Source organism: Pipistrellus hanaki, assembly GCF_964339955.1.
Source record: "Pipistrellus hanaki genome assembly, chromosome: 1".
NCBI classification, from domain to species: domain Eukaryota; kingdom Metazoa; phylum Chordata; class Mammalia; order Chiroptera; family Vespertilionidae; genus Pipistrellus; species Pipistrellus hanaki.
In genome coordinates this window covers 44349876-44366293 of record NC_140503.1, presented here as the reverse complement: position 1 = coordinate 44366293, position 16418 = coordinate 44349876, and the positions used below count along the sequence as shown (strand labels likewise).

General features: G+C 45.8%; 1 protein-coding gene across 13 annotated transcripts in view; it reads right to left on the bottom strand.

Annotated features, from left to right (window-relative positions):
* Positions 1–2769: 2769 nt before the first annotated feature.
* Positions 2770–16418, bottom strand: part of HERC1 (HECT and RLD domain containing E3 ubiquitin protein ligase family member 1) — a 156828-nt gene continuing 143179 nt past the window's right edge. For all 13 annotated transcript variants that reach the window (XM_084886215.1, XM_084886210.1, XM_084886217.1 and 10 more), the window contains exons 72-78: positions 15418–15587; positions 14973–15138; positions 13595–13671; positions 11878–12130; positions 8986–9138; positions 6010–6315; positions 2770–3374 (exon numbers count right to left, since the gene is read on the bottom strand). In XM_084886215.1, coding sequence (XP_084742341.1) covers positions 3189–3374; positions 6010–6315; positions 8986–9138; positions 11878–12130; positions 13595–13671; positions 14973–15138; positions 15418–15587 — 1311 coding nt within the window. In that variant the 3' untranslated portion in view covers positions 2770–3188. The remainder of the gene's footprint in view (positions 3375–6009; positions 6316–8985; positions 9139–11877; positions 12131–13594; positions 13672–14972; positions 15139–15417; positions 15588–16418) is intronic.

Sequence of the window (16418 nt, the reverse complement as noted above, 5' to 3'; positions counted from 1 at the left end):
GGGGAGGCCTACCTTGAAGGGCCTCTGAGGAATCTTACATTTTAAAGACTGGAGGACAAAGTTCTCGAGACTAGTGAAGGGTCATAAAAAACCCACAAGTATTTGTTAACTGAAGGATCCAGCAAACAGAGAAAGTGCCCAAGCCTCCACGGGGCTGAAAGTGACCCAAGTAAAGAAATATCGTGTCTGGCATTTCAGTTCCTCCGCTCAGGGACTCACACCTCCCTCTCCAGGGCTCCCAAAGCTGAGAGAACGCAGAAGAGCGACAGGCTCCCCAGCAAAGAGACGGCATATTATAAAACAAAGGTGTTGGTGCGGATTTTCCTCGTGGGATCAGACCTTCTGAGAAGCTGTCCGTCAGACCTGACAGACAGTGAGGCAGGACAGTAGCAACCTAGGAAAATTCCTGGCAAATGGGATGGGGACACAGACAAAAAAAATTAAACAAGGCCAAACAATTTGAACAACTTCCAGCCACCTCGTAAATTGCAAGACCTATTTCCCCTAACCAAGGACACTTGAGAGCAAATAGTTCATACCTCTCCTCCCCAACCAGAGAATGCTCAGCTTAAACCATCCTGGTCTGGGAGACAGAACAGAGACCCAATTAGTGCCGTTTGTGCCAGGCAAACCCACGGACAGATGAAGTCAGGGAACAAATACAAACCCAATCAGAGCCAGACATACCCAAGATAAAAGTAAAACGGTAAAGCAGACCAAAGGACAATCCCAAACTCCTCTATATGCTCATGTTGGTGCATCAGCATGTTAAAGACACGCCTGGAAAGCTGATGAATATTCTGCCAAAACCCTCCCCTAAAATCCTCGCCCACAGAAGAAAGATAAAAACCCTCATAACGAAGAGCTGGTGTGGGCTCCCCCTAGTGTATGCTCATGCAGCTTCTCAGACATGAACTTCTTCCTTCTTCCTAAACTCTACGGTCCCCAGGAGGCATGCGGCCAGGGGAGCAGTGGGCAGTGGCAGCTTGTCCAGGGCTCACCCCCTGAGCCTGTCTCCAAGGCCCCCTTCTCTCCGACTTCCCGGTGAACTGACAGCAGCCCCCCCCCCCCCCCCCCCGAGGCTCCCTTCTTGCCTAGTGTTTCTAGGGAGCCAACGCGGAGCCCGCCCAGCTCTCTTCTGGTGCCGAGTGCTGCCTTGTGTCCCTGTCCCCAGCTTCAGTAAACATATTTAGAATCACCTGGACTTGTGTTGTGAAATCTTTCCTGCACAAAATCAAGAACCCACACACTGCAGGCCAGCCTGAGGCAGACCCTCTCCTGGCCCAGTCCCTGTCCGGTAACAGCAGGACCTGGAACCACGAGCATTAGCCTGCTGGGGGTGCCTCTGCCCTTCAGTCCAGAGAAACTGTGATGGCAGAGGCCAGACCCTCACAAGGTCATAGCATTACTGTGATTTGAAATCGTCTTTGAGACAGCAATGTGCCCTTCAGCTCAGCACACCCTCAGCCAGCCCAGCCCAGCCCAGCAAGAGCCCCTTGTCACCAGGAAGCAGCCCAGCAGCTGAAGGCCGGTCTCTGGTGGGCCAGGATCTGAGCGGCCCACAGAGGCCTCCCTTCCCTGATGGAACCCTCCTGGTCCAGTGGCCTGGATGGTGCCTCTGACCCCGAGTGCTTCTAGCTCAGAGCCTTTCACCACTGCTGCTGACCGAGTCTCCGATCGAGTGGTAAAAGCTTGTCTTTGCCCAGAAACCCCAGGTTCCACAAAGCTGTGATCTCTCTGAGACCCAGTTCTAGTGGAAGCCTCTTTTCGATAAAATTAAGAAGTCATTGTTCTAAATATTATTAGACAGTCTCAGTGGGAAAGATCCATGCACCACATTATCTTAGCCAACAAAACCATTTTCTTCCTCCAACTTCTCTTTGAAATACACACCTATTTCCTGCCAAGCTCTGTCTGGCACGCCTGAGCAGGCGTCAGTCAAGTACACCCAAAGCAGCTTTTGGCTTGAACTTGCGTAGATGAGGGAGAAAGCCACCACAGGCCTGTCCTCCTCCTTCCCCTCCCACAGCAGCCAGTCTTCCGGGCTCTAAGATGGACTTCCTCAAGCACACACGCTCACCCCGACATTCCTCAGCGCACAAGCACGCTGCCCAGGGTCCTCGGCGCTGGGACCGAGCACCAAGATAACCTCTTCCCCAGCCCCTGTCCCGCTCCCCACCACCCATCATTCGAGACCATGAAAGCCACTCGTTAGTGCTCGTATCAGTTCACATGTTCACTCACTCATTCATCTGATCACTCATCCGTGCATGCTAAGTCCTTCCTGTGCGCCTCCCACTGGTCCGCCCTCCCCGCAGGCGTGCACGTTTCCGTGACCTGCCCGGCTCTTCCATCCCGTCCACCTGCTCTTCACAGGCAGGTCAGAACCTATTACTTCGGCTAACTCCCTCCTCGCCTGTAGAGCCGCATGCCGCACTAGGCATCCCGGGGCTTCTAGAAAGCCTCTTTTTAGCACGTGACACTGTAAGCAGCTATGCAGAAGGGGGATGGGTGGTGCTGAGAAAATGGGCCGAGTGGCTAAAGCAGGGCCTCTGGAGTGAGCAGAGTGAGAGACCCAAGATGACCGAACAAAGGCGGCAGGAGCTCCCGGCCCCGGGCCTGTGCCCAGGCGCCTGGCCATCTCCACGCGGAGCCCACTGTGTGGGAAGGAACGGCTGGTGCCAAAAGCCGTCAGAGGGAGAGAGCAGCCTGAGAGCCCGCTCTCTCTCTCTGTCAGAAGCTCCGTGCTGGTAACAAAAACAGCCCACGTCTGTTTCCTGACTGGCTTTATTTCTCTGCATAAGGAACCCTGCACAGGCAATTCAAATTAAAACAAAATAAATATATGAATATTCATGTAAAACTGTCCTTTCTAATGAACAATTATACACAATGTACAATTCCATGTTCACTGGGTGGGTTTACAAAAATGTACCATTCCCAACTAAAAATGCACCAAAATGGTTCCATGCAAACTTATCAAAAGTGACCAAAATACGGAGGGAAAACCTGACTGAGCACTTTGTCTTTTTTTGTACAATCACAGAAAAATAAAAACATCTAATTTCTTTGTTACATTTAGAGTAACTAAATGTGGCCACTGTTTATAACGTTGGTTTATGTTCCTAACACATCTATGTATATCAACACGGACGGGAGGTGAGCGTTGCTGAGGGGGTGGCCCCGCGTCAGTAGTCGGTGTCGGAGCCCTCGGTGTTGTCCACGTTGCGCGAGAGCATGTAGTTGTCCATGTCGATGGAGCGGCAGTTGTTGATGGCGTAGCGCAGGCGCTCGGCCATGACCAGCTGGCTGGAGTAGGGGGGCAGCCTCAGCTGGAAGAAGCAGGTCTGTGAGGTAGGCAGACTATCATAAGGCTGTGGAGAGACAGACCCAGAGCCGTGAGTGCAGCATCGGGGTGTGGTGGGGAGAGGGGCTGCCCGTTACCGCCCCCCAAAGTCAGGAGAGCACTTCTCCCTGTCTTCCGGATGGGCTGCACGGACGTGACTGAGGGGCCACCTCGGGGAAGCAGCCTGGCCTCGGTGGGAAGAGTGTGGCTCTGGTGTCTTCTGGCGAAGATGCTTCCCTTCCTCTTCCCACTCCTCTGAGGCCTTCGTGTGTACAGTGAGAACCGGCCCTGACTGGCAGGATTACGTGAGAGAACTTGCTTCACGCAGTGCCTGCCACAGAACAAGGTGCAGCAGAGTTCCTTCCCTTTCACCGGAGGGTACAGATGGGAAGCTGCTTCAGGACCGCAACAGAGCCGGTGACATGGAAGGAACAACTGCCAGGACCCACCATGCTTCTGCCTCCCCCATGGCCACAGCACGCAGCTCACGTGAGAAAGGACACGTTAACTAATCCCAGCGCATCCATTTCACTGGCAGGGATGCAGCCATTTAAAATGGTGAATATGATGACTTGTAGCAGAACAGAAAAGTGCTGGGGGTAGACAGTTAAGCGAAAAGGCAGAATATAAAATTTTACATTAAAAATGTGTATGCTTGAGACAAGGACTGGGAGGAATTGCACAAAGGTGTAAGGTGAGAATGGCTGCTGCTAGAGAGAGAGGATTATACACATTCCCCGTCTCTCCCAGAAAACACAACCATTTTCAAACTGTAATAATTTTAACAATATTACACTGGTTTTATGTTGTTATTGCTTAGTTTTTTTTAAAAAAAAGAACCTGCCCCCTCTCTTTTAAAACCAGCTCCTTCTCCTTCTGAGACCTACACCCTACATGAGGTGAGTGAGGTGGGAGGTGGAGGGCCCAGAAGCCTGACTGCGCCCGAGCCAGTGAGGACACAGAGAGCTTGAATGCAGAAAAACCCAAAGTAGCAAAGACACTGAAGGGGAATGCTAGCAGGTGGCTCGGACTTGGAAACTGGAGAAATGGTTTAAGAGTCAGTCACAAAGGAGAGACCAGCAGTGGTCAGTTTTCTGAGGCTGACACGCCGCCCTCGCCTCCCTCCCCCACCAGGCAGGGGATTAGTGGTGGATTAGCTCCAGGGATGGCAGGGGTAGCCCTGGACAGATATAAGGCAAGGGCTTTTTTCAGAGCTGAATGGAAATAAACCAGTTCCTCCTCCCCACCTCTCTCTGAAGCAACAAAACAGATTTACAACTTATAGTTTCTGGCAAGTCATGTAGAAAATTTATGGAAAGGCTCTTTCAGAGTCCTTCCTGTGCTCGGCCTCTCCAACAAGCTGAGCCCAGGGGCGGAGCCCAGGCGGGCAGCCTCAGGAGGCAGTGGGGGAGGGACGGCTTTGGCTTCAGCAATTTCCAGGAGTGGTTACTGGAAAAACACCAGAAAGGCAGATACTGAAACCTGCTGAAACTGGCAGGAAGGGCCCTTGTGTGAAGAGGCCAAACTTTCCTTACTGTTTCCAGAAAAAACACCATGGACCCTGTTTGGAGGTCTGCCCAGCCTGGGGCAGGGGAGGGAGCAGGGAGAGAGGGAACACAGCCACTTCTAACTTAATGCTGCGTTTGAGGGGTATACCAGATGTTCAGGAGGCGGAAAGAAGGGGATCTAAGTCTGCCCTCAGGAATGATCAGGGGATACAGAAAAGCATCAAGGAGGGCTTCCTGGAGGAGATGACATTGTTGTTAGGCTTAAAAGATAAATTAGTGCCTGCTAAGCATAGATGGAAAAGTGTGTAAGAGAGAACTTGCTAAAGCTAGGGAACAGTGTACAAAGGCATAGACGTTTAAAAATAGCACGGTCTGTCGGGGAGAAAGGTCCATTATAGCCAGAACATAATAAGTGTCAAGAGGTTATATCACAAAGTAGGGCAGAGGTCAGACTGGAGGTGTTTAAGGCTGCAAAGAGGATCGGCATTTGTCCTGGAGTCAATGCGGGGGCCCCTGAGTGGTCTGAAGGGAGGAGGGACGTGGTCAGATGGGTGCTTGAGAAAGATGACTCTGGCAGCAGTGTGCATTCAAGACTCTAAGCCCTTTTATTCCTAGGCCATCTGTCAAAACGGCAGCTGGGCTGGGGCTCTGCAGCTGGGGCCTTTCATTAGGCCGCAGAGACGCTGCATGGCCTGCTCCACGAGGCACACCACACAAGCAGTCGCAGGGCACGTTACCGCTGCTCCCCACGTCTTCAAGTTCCTTCTAGAGCATGTGCACCAGCCAATGGTTAGCATCTTCATGCAAACAAACAGGACCGTGTTCCAGGGGTAAGTCACAAAGAAAAGGGGGTAGGAAATAAGAGACAGGGGCAACACGATGACCCATCCTCCAAGCCTAGCTTTCACGCAGGAGGATACTGGGATCTGGAAGGTTGTTGGCTGTAGTGTGCTTTCTACATCCATTTTGGGCTTTTTAGGCTGAGGTTATGTGATTTTTCTGAACAAATTTTTCTGCTTGAATTTTTTTTTTTTTTAAATTAGGAAATTCCAAGCATTAAGCCTGAATTGGCAGGCCTACTTGAGGGTCACAGCTGGTTTTCTCAACATGCAATAAGGACAGACATTACCAAGGAGGAAAAAATAGCTTACTTACCCTATCAACCTTCATGATTTGAAATCTCTGAGAAATGTCAGCAGTGTTGGCTGGTAGTCGAGATCTTCCAGACACAAACCTCATGAACAGCACCCGCTCCTCATTGGAGAACTCCTCCAGCGTGTGCCAGAACCACTGCACCAGCTGGTGCTGCTCATCCACCTCCCGGTACCGCACCACTTTCTTCAGCACCTCCACAGAGATCTCCGGCATCCCGCACACCATCTGCTCCAGCTGCTTCGCCGTGAGGAGCGACAACAGTGGCACAGGGATAATCCAGGACATCCCTTCTCGGACTGCAGCCACCTGCCCCAGAGAGGGTGTTCATTCAGTATGAGAGCCAGAGTGGGCACCTTCCACCTGCCCGGCCCCTCCCAGACCTTCCACTTGCCCCTCAGAACTCCGGCCACCAGTGCCCACGTGCTCAGCCCGCCCGCCCTCCCTCTAACTCTTGGTTGGAACTTCTCCCTGCCTGTGGGAATCAGATGCTCCTTCTGGTCCTAGTTTGAGTTCAATTTAGGAGGCCACCTCTCTCCCCCACACAATCCCAGTCTGCTGGGCCCTCCCCGATGCCAACCTCCCTCACTCACATTGCCACAATGTGGCCACAAGCTGTGAAAGTGTGCTGTGGGGCATAGTCTGAATCCCCAGCACGGTAAGAAGCTCTTAGAGGGCGTGTCTAGCTTCCATTGTTTTTGTAACATATTTTTCTTTTGAAATGTTACAAAAACAATGGAAGCTAGACACGCCCTCTGAGAGCTTCCCAGTAATTTCTTGGTAAAAATTATTTGTGTTCATTGTTAAAAAATAAGGTAGAAAAGTACAAAGAAGAAAGTAAAACTGGAAATTCTTTGTAAGAGGGCAGTAGAAAGGCCAGATAATTTAATTAGGAAACTCGAGTTCCAAATTCCAGCTCCATCACTTCTTTCACTGTAATTTTCTCACCTGAAAAGTGAGGCACATACTGCTGCTCACATAATTATGGTGGGAATTTTAATTGAGTAGCTCAAGAAAGTCTGAGAGATGGAGTTTTTACTGCCTGTTCTCTGAGAATGCCAACGGGGGAGCTGCTGGGGCTGCCCACACGGTCTGTTTAGAACTCCTCCACGGTTGGAAGTAGTGCAGCATCCTCTATACACAGACTCACCACTCTTCAAAGTTTCTTTCATAAATACACCTTCATTCTTGGCCAACTCAGAACTATCTACCATTAAAAAACAACAACACACAAACAAAAACCCAAGAACCTCCCTGGGCCATACCTTGAGGAATACCCTGGAGGTATAATTGGGATAGAGTTGTCATGCCTGCGACTAAGAAACAGGATTGGCAGTCTCTACTGATATTAAAATACCTCAGCTGAAAGATTAACCAGAGACTTTATATGCACATACGTATAACTCATGGACACAGACAATAGTGTGGTGAAGGCCTGGGCAGGAGCGGAGTCAGGAGGGTCAATGGTGAAGAAAAGGGGACATATGTAATACTTTCAACAATAAAATAAATTAAAAATAAATAAGATACTTCAGACAAAGTCTGCCCAAAACAAGATGTCACGCCTGGTAGAATATAAGTCGAAAGCTGTCTGAAAAACTGAGGCTACAGAATGGACTGGCTCCTTGGGCAGGGGATAACTGGGGACAGCTATGGGAAGAACACTGGATTCTAAGCGACAAGAGGAAGCAAAAGAGGAAGAAGGGCTCCTTACGAAGAAAGGAACAAAGCCAGGGCAGAGCAGAGCACCACTGTCAGGGAGTGGAGGGTCAATGCGACCCTCAGAGGAAGGGCCACAGAAGAGCCTGGACCCTGAAGTTAAACCTGGTTTGCGATCCTGGCTACGCCTTGGACACATCACTGCATGTCTCTGGACTCATGTTTTCATCTGTGAAATGGGAGTAGTAATCTTGATCTCAGAGTAACCTTGGGAAAAACTGCACATGAAGGTGCCCAAACCATGCCTGGCTTACAGGACGTGATCAACACATTTTTAGCCAGTTATTCACTCTTCGAGGACTAAAAATAGTCAATAGCTAGAGACAAATCCTTGTGAAAATAGTATTGCTGACCAAACCCACTCTCATTAAACTCAGGATTTAGTGTTTTGACAGGAATTGGCCCAAAATCAGAGTCAAAGAAGGAACCAGGAGTTAAGGGTACAGAATATATGTATTTTAAGTTACTATAAGCCTCAGAGCCTGAGTCCAGCTATCAATAAGACCTCAATATGTTTTAAAAATAAAGTATTACTGAAGTGGCTAATGAGAATTGGATAACCAAAAAAATCATTTTTGGACACAATATTAATTTCTATGATCATACTCCCATCATTTATTAAATGCTTATATATCAACATAAAACAAGAATACAAAGGGTATAGATGGAAAGAGAGAATACATTCTTCATTTAATGTCTTACAAGCTAATTGAAGAAACAAGACCCAAACTCTGCAGCCTAATTCTTAGACAACACGGATATCTTGAGGAACTTCTAAGCAACAAAAAAGACCTCTATAGGTAATGGACCTACAGGAAAGCTGGTCTGTAGAGGAGACACATTCTTAGCTGGGACTTGAAGGACTGTAGCAGGAGAGGGGAAGAGGCACTCATGTGGGATTGCAAGATCCGTGATCAGGGCTCCTTTATATGGACCTGATGACCAAGCTGGAGTGGGGACACTGGGTTGGAGAGCAGTAAGAGATGAGGAGGAGTAGAATGCAGGGTATGAAGGCCTGGGTCAGAGCTTGGCCTCAATCCAACCAGTGACCAATTCAGAGCTGACCCAAAAAAGGCCTTGAGTAAGGAAATAGGAGACCCAGAGATATGGCCTGAAAAGTATCTGAATAGGGGCTAAAATATAGATACAAATGAATCAACATAGCAAATTCAAATGCCAAAATTCGGTAGTACTTATTCAGCTCCTGTTGGGAGACAAAGGCAAATATTCACAAGCATCTCCCAAAATGTTTCATCTTACCTGTCGGTCCATCTCATGAAGTCGATATTCAATGGCCCTCTCCACATACTCCTTCCTATTGGAAAATGTGAGTGGGATACTATTTCCACCAGGGATAATGGGAACCATTTTGCCATCAGCACTCTGACCAACGAAAGAATCAAGAGGAATCATCTAAGAATAGAAGAAAAAAAAGACTTTTAACTACACGGTAGAAATGACAACAAAAAGTATGTTACTCAAATGTAGCAAAACATCAACATCATCAATGTACTTTTAAAAAATGTTTTTATTGCTGAAATTGGTTTGGCTCAGTGGATAGAGTGTCGGTCTGCAGACTGAAGGGTCTCAGGTTTGATTCTGGTCAAGGGCATGTATCTTGGTTGTGGGCACATCCCCAGTAGGGGGTGTGCAGGAGGCAGCTGATTGATGTTGCTCTCTCATCAGTGTTTCTAACTATCTCTCTCCCTTCCTCTCTGTAAAAAAAAAATCAATAAAATATATTTTTAAAATGTTTTCATTAATTTTTCAAATCCTCTCCCAGGGATATTTTCCGATTAATTTTTATTTTTTATTTTATTTTTAAAATATATTTTATTGATTTTTTACAGAGAGTGAGAGAGAGGAATAGAGAGTTAAAAACATCGATGAGAGCACAACATCGATCAGCTGCCTCCTGCACACCCCCTACTGGGGATGTGCCCACAACCACAGTACATGCTCTTGACCGGAACTGAACCTGGGACCCTTCAGTCCGCAGACCGATGCTCTATTCACTGAGTCAAACCGGTTTCAGCTCCATTGATTTTTAAAAGAGAGTGGAGAGAGGGAAAGAGAGAAAAATATCAATGTGAGAGAAACACATTGATTGGTTGCTCCTGCATGAGCTCTGACCAGGGCCCGGGCCAGGGAGAAGCCTGCAACTGTGCTACGTGCCCTTGACCAGAATGGAATTCAGGACCCTAGTGTCTGCAGGCTGACACTCTATCCATTGTGCCAAACTGGCTAGGGTTGTTTTTATTGATTTTCAGAGAGAGAAAGGGAGAGGGAGATAGAAACATCAATGAAGAGAATCATCCATCAGCTGCCTCCTACACAACCCCTACTGGAGATTGAGTCTGCAACCCAAGCATGTGCCCTGTTTGGGAATCGAACAATGATCCTGGTTCATGGGTCAATACTCAACCACTGAGCCATACCAGCTGGGCATCATCAATATTTTTAAGTATTAAAAACAAGGCAATCAAGATAGCTGGTCAGGCTACTTGATCAGCAGGGAATGCTGCCTCATCTGGCTGTAATTAAGATTGAGGCTGGCCCAGCTGGTATGGCTCAGTGGTTGCGTGTCAACCCATGAACCAGGAGGTCAGGTTTGATTCCAGATTGTGGGTGAGATCCCCGTTAGGGGGCATACAGGAAGCAGCCAATCAATGATTCTGCTCATCATTGATGTTTCTCTCTCTCCCTTCCTCTCTCTGAAATCAATAAAATATATTTTCTAAAAAGAAAAATAAATAAAAAGAATGAGGCTGAATCTTTCTTCCCTAAAGTTTACCAAGTTGGATGAACTCCCTCTCCACCTTGGTTCTCTGGGTACTCCACTCTAACATGCACAGGATTGATGAAAGGGGAAGGAGTAGAAGCTGGGTGCGGGAGCCAACTCTGTTAGAAACTATTTAAATCGCTGGGGTTGAACCCTGGCTGGCATGGCAAAGTGGTTAGAGTGTCTGCCCACACACCAAAGGGTTGTACGTTCTGTTCTTGGTCCAGTGATCCCTTCCCCGGTAGGGGCCCATGCAGGAGGCAACAGATCAGGGTGTCTTTTTCACATCAATGTCTCTCTTCTCTCTCTTTTTCTCTCCCTCCCTCCATCCCTTCCATTCTCTCAGAAATCAGTGGAAAAAATATCCTCGGGTGAGGATTAACAACAAACAAACAAACAAACAAACAAGTAAATAAATTGCTGGGGTTGAACTGCTAAGGGAAGCAATGGGACATGCATGGGCCAGCCAGACAGCAAGTATGAGATAATATCTGAGTTAAATATCTCTCTATATATCTATATATATAAAAAGCCAGCGACCATGACGGCCATAACAACTTTAATAACCCGTCACTATGACGCCCACTGTGGCCAGCAAACTGCCCAATCAGGGGGTGGGACCTGCCAGCCAACCTCGTAGCCCCTCCCCACTCCTGACTAGTCCCTGATCAACTTTCCCAACCTGATCAAGAGCCAGCCACAGGCCAAACACCTCCTTCCCTTCCCCAGGCCAGCCCCGCCCCCATCAGTCTGTCCCACCACAATAGGCCTGCCCCTGATCACATACCCCCACCCCAGTAGGGGGCAGGCCTGGGTGGCCAACCTCCTGAAGCCCCTCCTCCCAGCTGGCCAAGCCCCCAATCGGCCCCTCACCACCCTGATTGGCCTGCAGGTGCCCGCCCCCCCCTTAACCCTGATCATCCCCCTACCCCAATAGGCCAACCACCCACTGCCCCTCCACCAGGCCACTGGCTCCCGATTGGCACCCCGCCACCCCATTCAAGGGCGGGGCCAGTTGGCCCACCACCCATAGCCCCTCCCATGGCCAGCCCTGCCCCCAATCATCCCCCTAACCCCAATTGGGGGCGGGGCCTGCTGGCCAATCATCCACGGCCCTTCCCCCAGCTGGCCCAGCCCAATCAGGATGGCCGGCCAGCCAACCTCCTGCCATCTCCTCCTCCCAACAGGACCAATCCCAATCACCCCGATTGGGGCCAGGCTGGCCAGACCCCACCCACACACGGATTCATGCACCAGGCCTCTAGTATTTACATACATACATACATATATATATATATATATATATATATATATATATATATATATATATTCTATTTCACATCAGCAGAATAATGGACTGGCCCCGTTACCTCATGGAAACTCTCCTCAGTGATGCCACTGTCTTCAAGGTGAAGGATGCTATGGAGGGTCTGCACATACAGCAGGTCCACCTCCTCTAGATCCTCCAGGGCAAGGGGGACACAGCACAGCTGCTTCCACACTAGAGGGGCCAAGTGCAGGTCCAGAGGCTTCTTTGTGCGAATGGCAACCCCCATTAAAATTCCCAAGAACTTAAATTGCATTAGATGTTCATCAAGACAGGCAGAAGGGTTAAAAAGGAACCTGCAGAATTAAAGAAAATATTTCAAATGGAGTTGTCTTCAATTTTATTAGAATAAGTTATCCAACAGCTATAGCATTAGTCTAGACCTGCGCTGCCAAACATGTGGCCATTTAAATTAATTAAGTAAAATTTAAAATTCAGTTTTTCAGCCACTCTAACCACATTTCAAGTGCTCAACAGTTTCATGTAACCTGCAGCTACTATTCTGGATAGCACAGTGACCACACTTTGAATTGTTTTTTGAAGAACCATAAAAGGGCAAGTAAATGGTCTATTAACCCTTAAGCTATCTACTCCGGGAAGCTCTATTTCTTAAGATAATTTCATTTATCATGTACAAGAGCATGACAAAAGATCCAGAATTCAAAATTTGGCAAATACAAGGATAATATAGAATTGCAAATACTAAATGTTGTGACTTGATAGCATATTAAAGCCTTTATTTTTCTCACAAAAAATGATTTTAAATATGATTTTACATGCAATAAACACCAATTATTCAAGAAAAATGATCTTATATACATCACATGCAATAAATATTAATATTTCAAGAATAAAAGGATTTTAAGTATAATATTACCCAAATTGTACAAATATATTATGATATCACAAAAGTTGTAGGAAATATTAAAAATTTGCAAATAACAGGATTACTTCTATTATATTCTAGTTTATTTTTTCCAATTTGGCTCTATTTTAGTTTATCAGTTTATGTTGTTCACTCACAAATAAGTGAGATCATATGGTATTTATCTTTCTCCAACTGGCTTAGTATTTTGATTAGCATGATGTTCTCCAGGTCCATCCATACTGATGCAAATGGTAAAAGTTCCTTCTTTTTTACTACAGCGTAATATTCCATTGTGTAGCTGTACCAGTTTTCTAATCAACTCATTTGCTGATGGGCACTTAAGCTGTTTCCAAATCTTAGCTATTGTGAATTGTGCTGCTATGAACATAGAGGTACATATATCCTTTCTGATTGGTGTTTCTAGTTTCTTGGGATATATTCCTAGAAGTGGGATCACTGAGTCAAATGGGAGTTCCCTTTTTAATTTTTTGAGGAAAATCCATACTGTTTTCCACAGTGGCTGCACCAGTTTAAAGCTTTTAAAATAAACTTTGATGCAAAAAATTCCTCGAAGAGAGGTCATATTGGCCTTCAAAAACACATAAGAAGTCAGGTTCTATGATTAAGTCTGAGTTTCCTCTACCCCTCTATATTATCAGAGTTGGTCCCATACTAAATACCAAATCATGATAAAAGTGCCTCAGTTTTCTTATCTATGAAAAGAGAATATTAGTAGTTGCTACTCCTTAGGGTTATAATGAGGATTCGGTGGGATAATACACATAAGGCACTTAGAGTAGTGCCTGGCACACAGTAAGCACTCTATAATGTGAGTTGTTGTTATTATTATTGTTATTTTTGACATTCCATAAATACTTGCTGATTGTCTTACCTGTCCCTATTGTAACCCACTTCTGCAGTAGCATTGGGAGAGGGTATAAGAAGGTCAACAATACCAGTTTCAAGTTCCTGTAGAAGAAAAATTTTTGAGTAATGAAAATCAAATGCATCAAGAGAATGAACTATATTAAGTATCATACTGAAAAGAGAATATTTGAGAACTTTATAATGCTATGTGACAACCAGCCAACTCTCTCTGATTGATTTATCAGAAAAATCCTAATACCACACAAAGCTGAAAAGGTCAGAGCTGATCTGGAAGCAAAGCTGCCACTGTAGATCTTAAATAAAAAGTCATCCAAACACTGCACACTTGCTTTTCTACTTCACCTGGAGCCTGGCAGTTCTAAAAACACCAGAATAAGTCAGAGCACGTGAGTTATCCTGGATTTGTCTTAAATATAAATATAAAAATAAATATAAATATAAATGTAAATATGTGTCACTGTTGTTTTCCCTGCCAATATTATAGCACAACAGACAGTGAATCAATGGGAGACGGCTAAGCACTGACATTTATTCAATAAGGTATCTTCATAAAAGCATTTCACAAACCCTTACTATAATTCACCTAAACAATCATTAACAGCATGACTTTGTATAAGGTTCACAAGTGCATCGTTACTGCATATATAAAAACACAAGAGCCCTAGCCAGTTTGGCTCAGTAGATATAGCATCAGCCTGCGGACTGAACGGTCCCAGATTTGATTCTGGTCAAGGGCATGTACCTTGGTTGCGGGCACATTCCCAGTAGGGGGTGTGCAGGAGGCAGCTGATTGATGTTTCTAACTCTCTATCCCTCTCCCTTCCTTTCTGTAAAAAATTAATAAAATATATTAAAAACAAAACAAAACAAAAAGAACACTAGAGGTCTGGTGCATGAAAATTAGTGCACTGGGGGTGGGGGTGGCTCATCAGCCTGGCCTACATCCGGGACCCCTTGGAATATGTCCACCTGCCGGCTTTGGCCCACTTCTTAGGGGATAAGGCCTAAGCTGGCAGGCAGACATCGCTTTGGCAGCTCAGGAGCCCTCAGGGGATTTCCGACTGATGGCAGTTGGACATCCTTAGTGCTGCTGAGGCAGGAGAGGCTCCCGCCACTGCTGCTGCACTCACAGCCCTCAGCCCGGTTTATGGCTGAGCAGAGCTCCCCCCATGAGAGCGCACTGACCACCAGGGGGCAGCTCCTGCATTGAGCGTCTGGCCCCTGGTGGTCAGTGACATCACAGTGACTGGTTGTTCCGCCATTAGGGTCAATTTGCAATTACCCTGTTATTTTATAGGATGGCTGACAGAGTAAACACTGGAAACAATAGAATGGCCAACACCTGAGTGGACAACTCAGCAGGGGACACTGAATGAATATACCTGGCACATCTCTGTGATTGTGTCATCAAACACTCCTCCAGCATCATCAGCCCCTTCTCCAACAAGCTTAACCTTCCACGCTCTGGAGGGCAAACGAAGGTCTGATGCATTCAGTTTAACTACTTGTCTTGCTATTTGGACAAAGATGGGCTTACACTTTCGTCCTCTTTAAAAGAAAGGAAAAACAGAATAAAATACAACTCTCACCAACTTCGCAAATCACCACAAATGTCACTTGAAGATACCTTCCCATTCGTGAATGAACAGGCCAGTTTAACAACAAACACTGTGCTAGGACCACGATAGCCACATCGGGTACTTATGTAAGCACTGTTATTATCCTATTTTACAATAAGGAAGCTAAGGCTCACAGAGATTAGTTAGTGACGTTCATGTAAAAAAAAAAATGCTAACTAGTTAGTGAAACATACACACATAGGCTAACCTGGTTGATATCCTCTTTACTGTAATTTGAGGTCCATAGTTTTTGCCTTGAACCATGGTTTTTCCTATGGAGCGCACCATGGGGAGGGTGTAGACTCTTGGGGCTAACAAAGGCCGAAGCTGTCCCTGCACAATGCCCCATGTTCCAGCATTATAATGAGATGTACTGTTCTGTAACAGAAAGTAAGCTTATCAGAAATGGTATACTCTAAGGCTTAAAAGAAATAATACTTGTCATTTTTAGAATACAGTTTTTTTAATGAGTAACTATTAATCACTTAAAATTTTTTATGATAAAATATGATTATTATTTTTAAAAACTTAAAAAGGACACATACATGTAGAAACAAATAAAATCACCTGTGATCCTACCATATGGAGATGGTCCCATTAACACTTGGATCTATTTCTCCCATGTTATGTATTGCGTACATTTTTCACATTGTTGAGATCATGCTGTTTATATAATTTTCCACTGCTTTTCTCACCTAACTTTATATCATTAAATATTTCCACACTAATTATAGTTTGTTGACACTTTGTTTAGTGCACACAACATTCCATATCCTGGCTGGTTATTTACTTCTAACAATGATTTGTCAAATCTCTCATCTGCCCTATGACTGGCTCCCCAAAAGATTTTTGATGAACAGTTTTATAAAATGATATACATTTTAGTATGCCTATACATTAAACAAACAAACACAGCCAGCTTGCTTTCCTTCTATTGATATATTTCTAGACTATTCAATAAATATAGTCAAATCATCCTAATTTACTTTACTTCCCCCATCTCCCATTCCATCTGTAAGAGCCCAGAATTCACATCTGTAAGAGCAAAAAGTCTCCTAAATGTTTGGACGCATTTATTTAACAGCCATAATTGGTATTAACAGTTTTATGTGCTTAAATTTTAAAATCATATAATAAACTTTATAGAAAACATATGCTTAAGCATTCATTCTTCCTTGAGGTTTAAATAAATCAAAACAAACAGAAAAA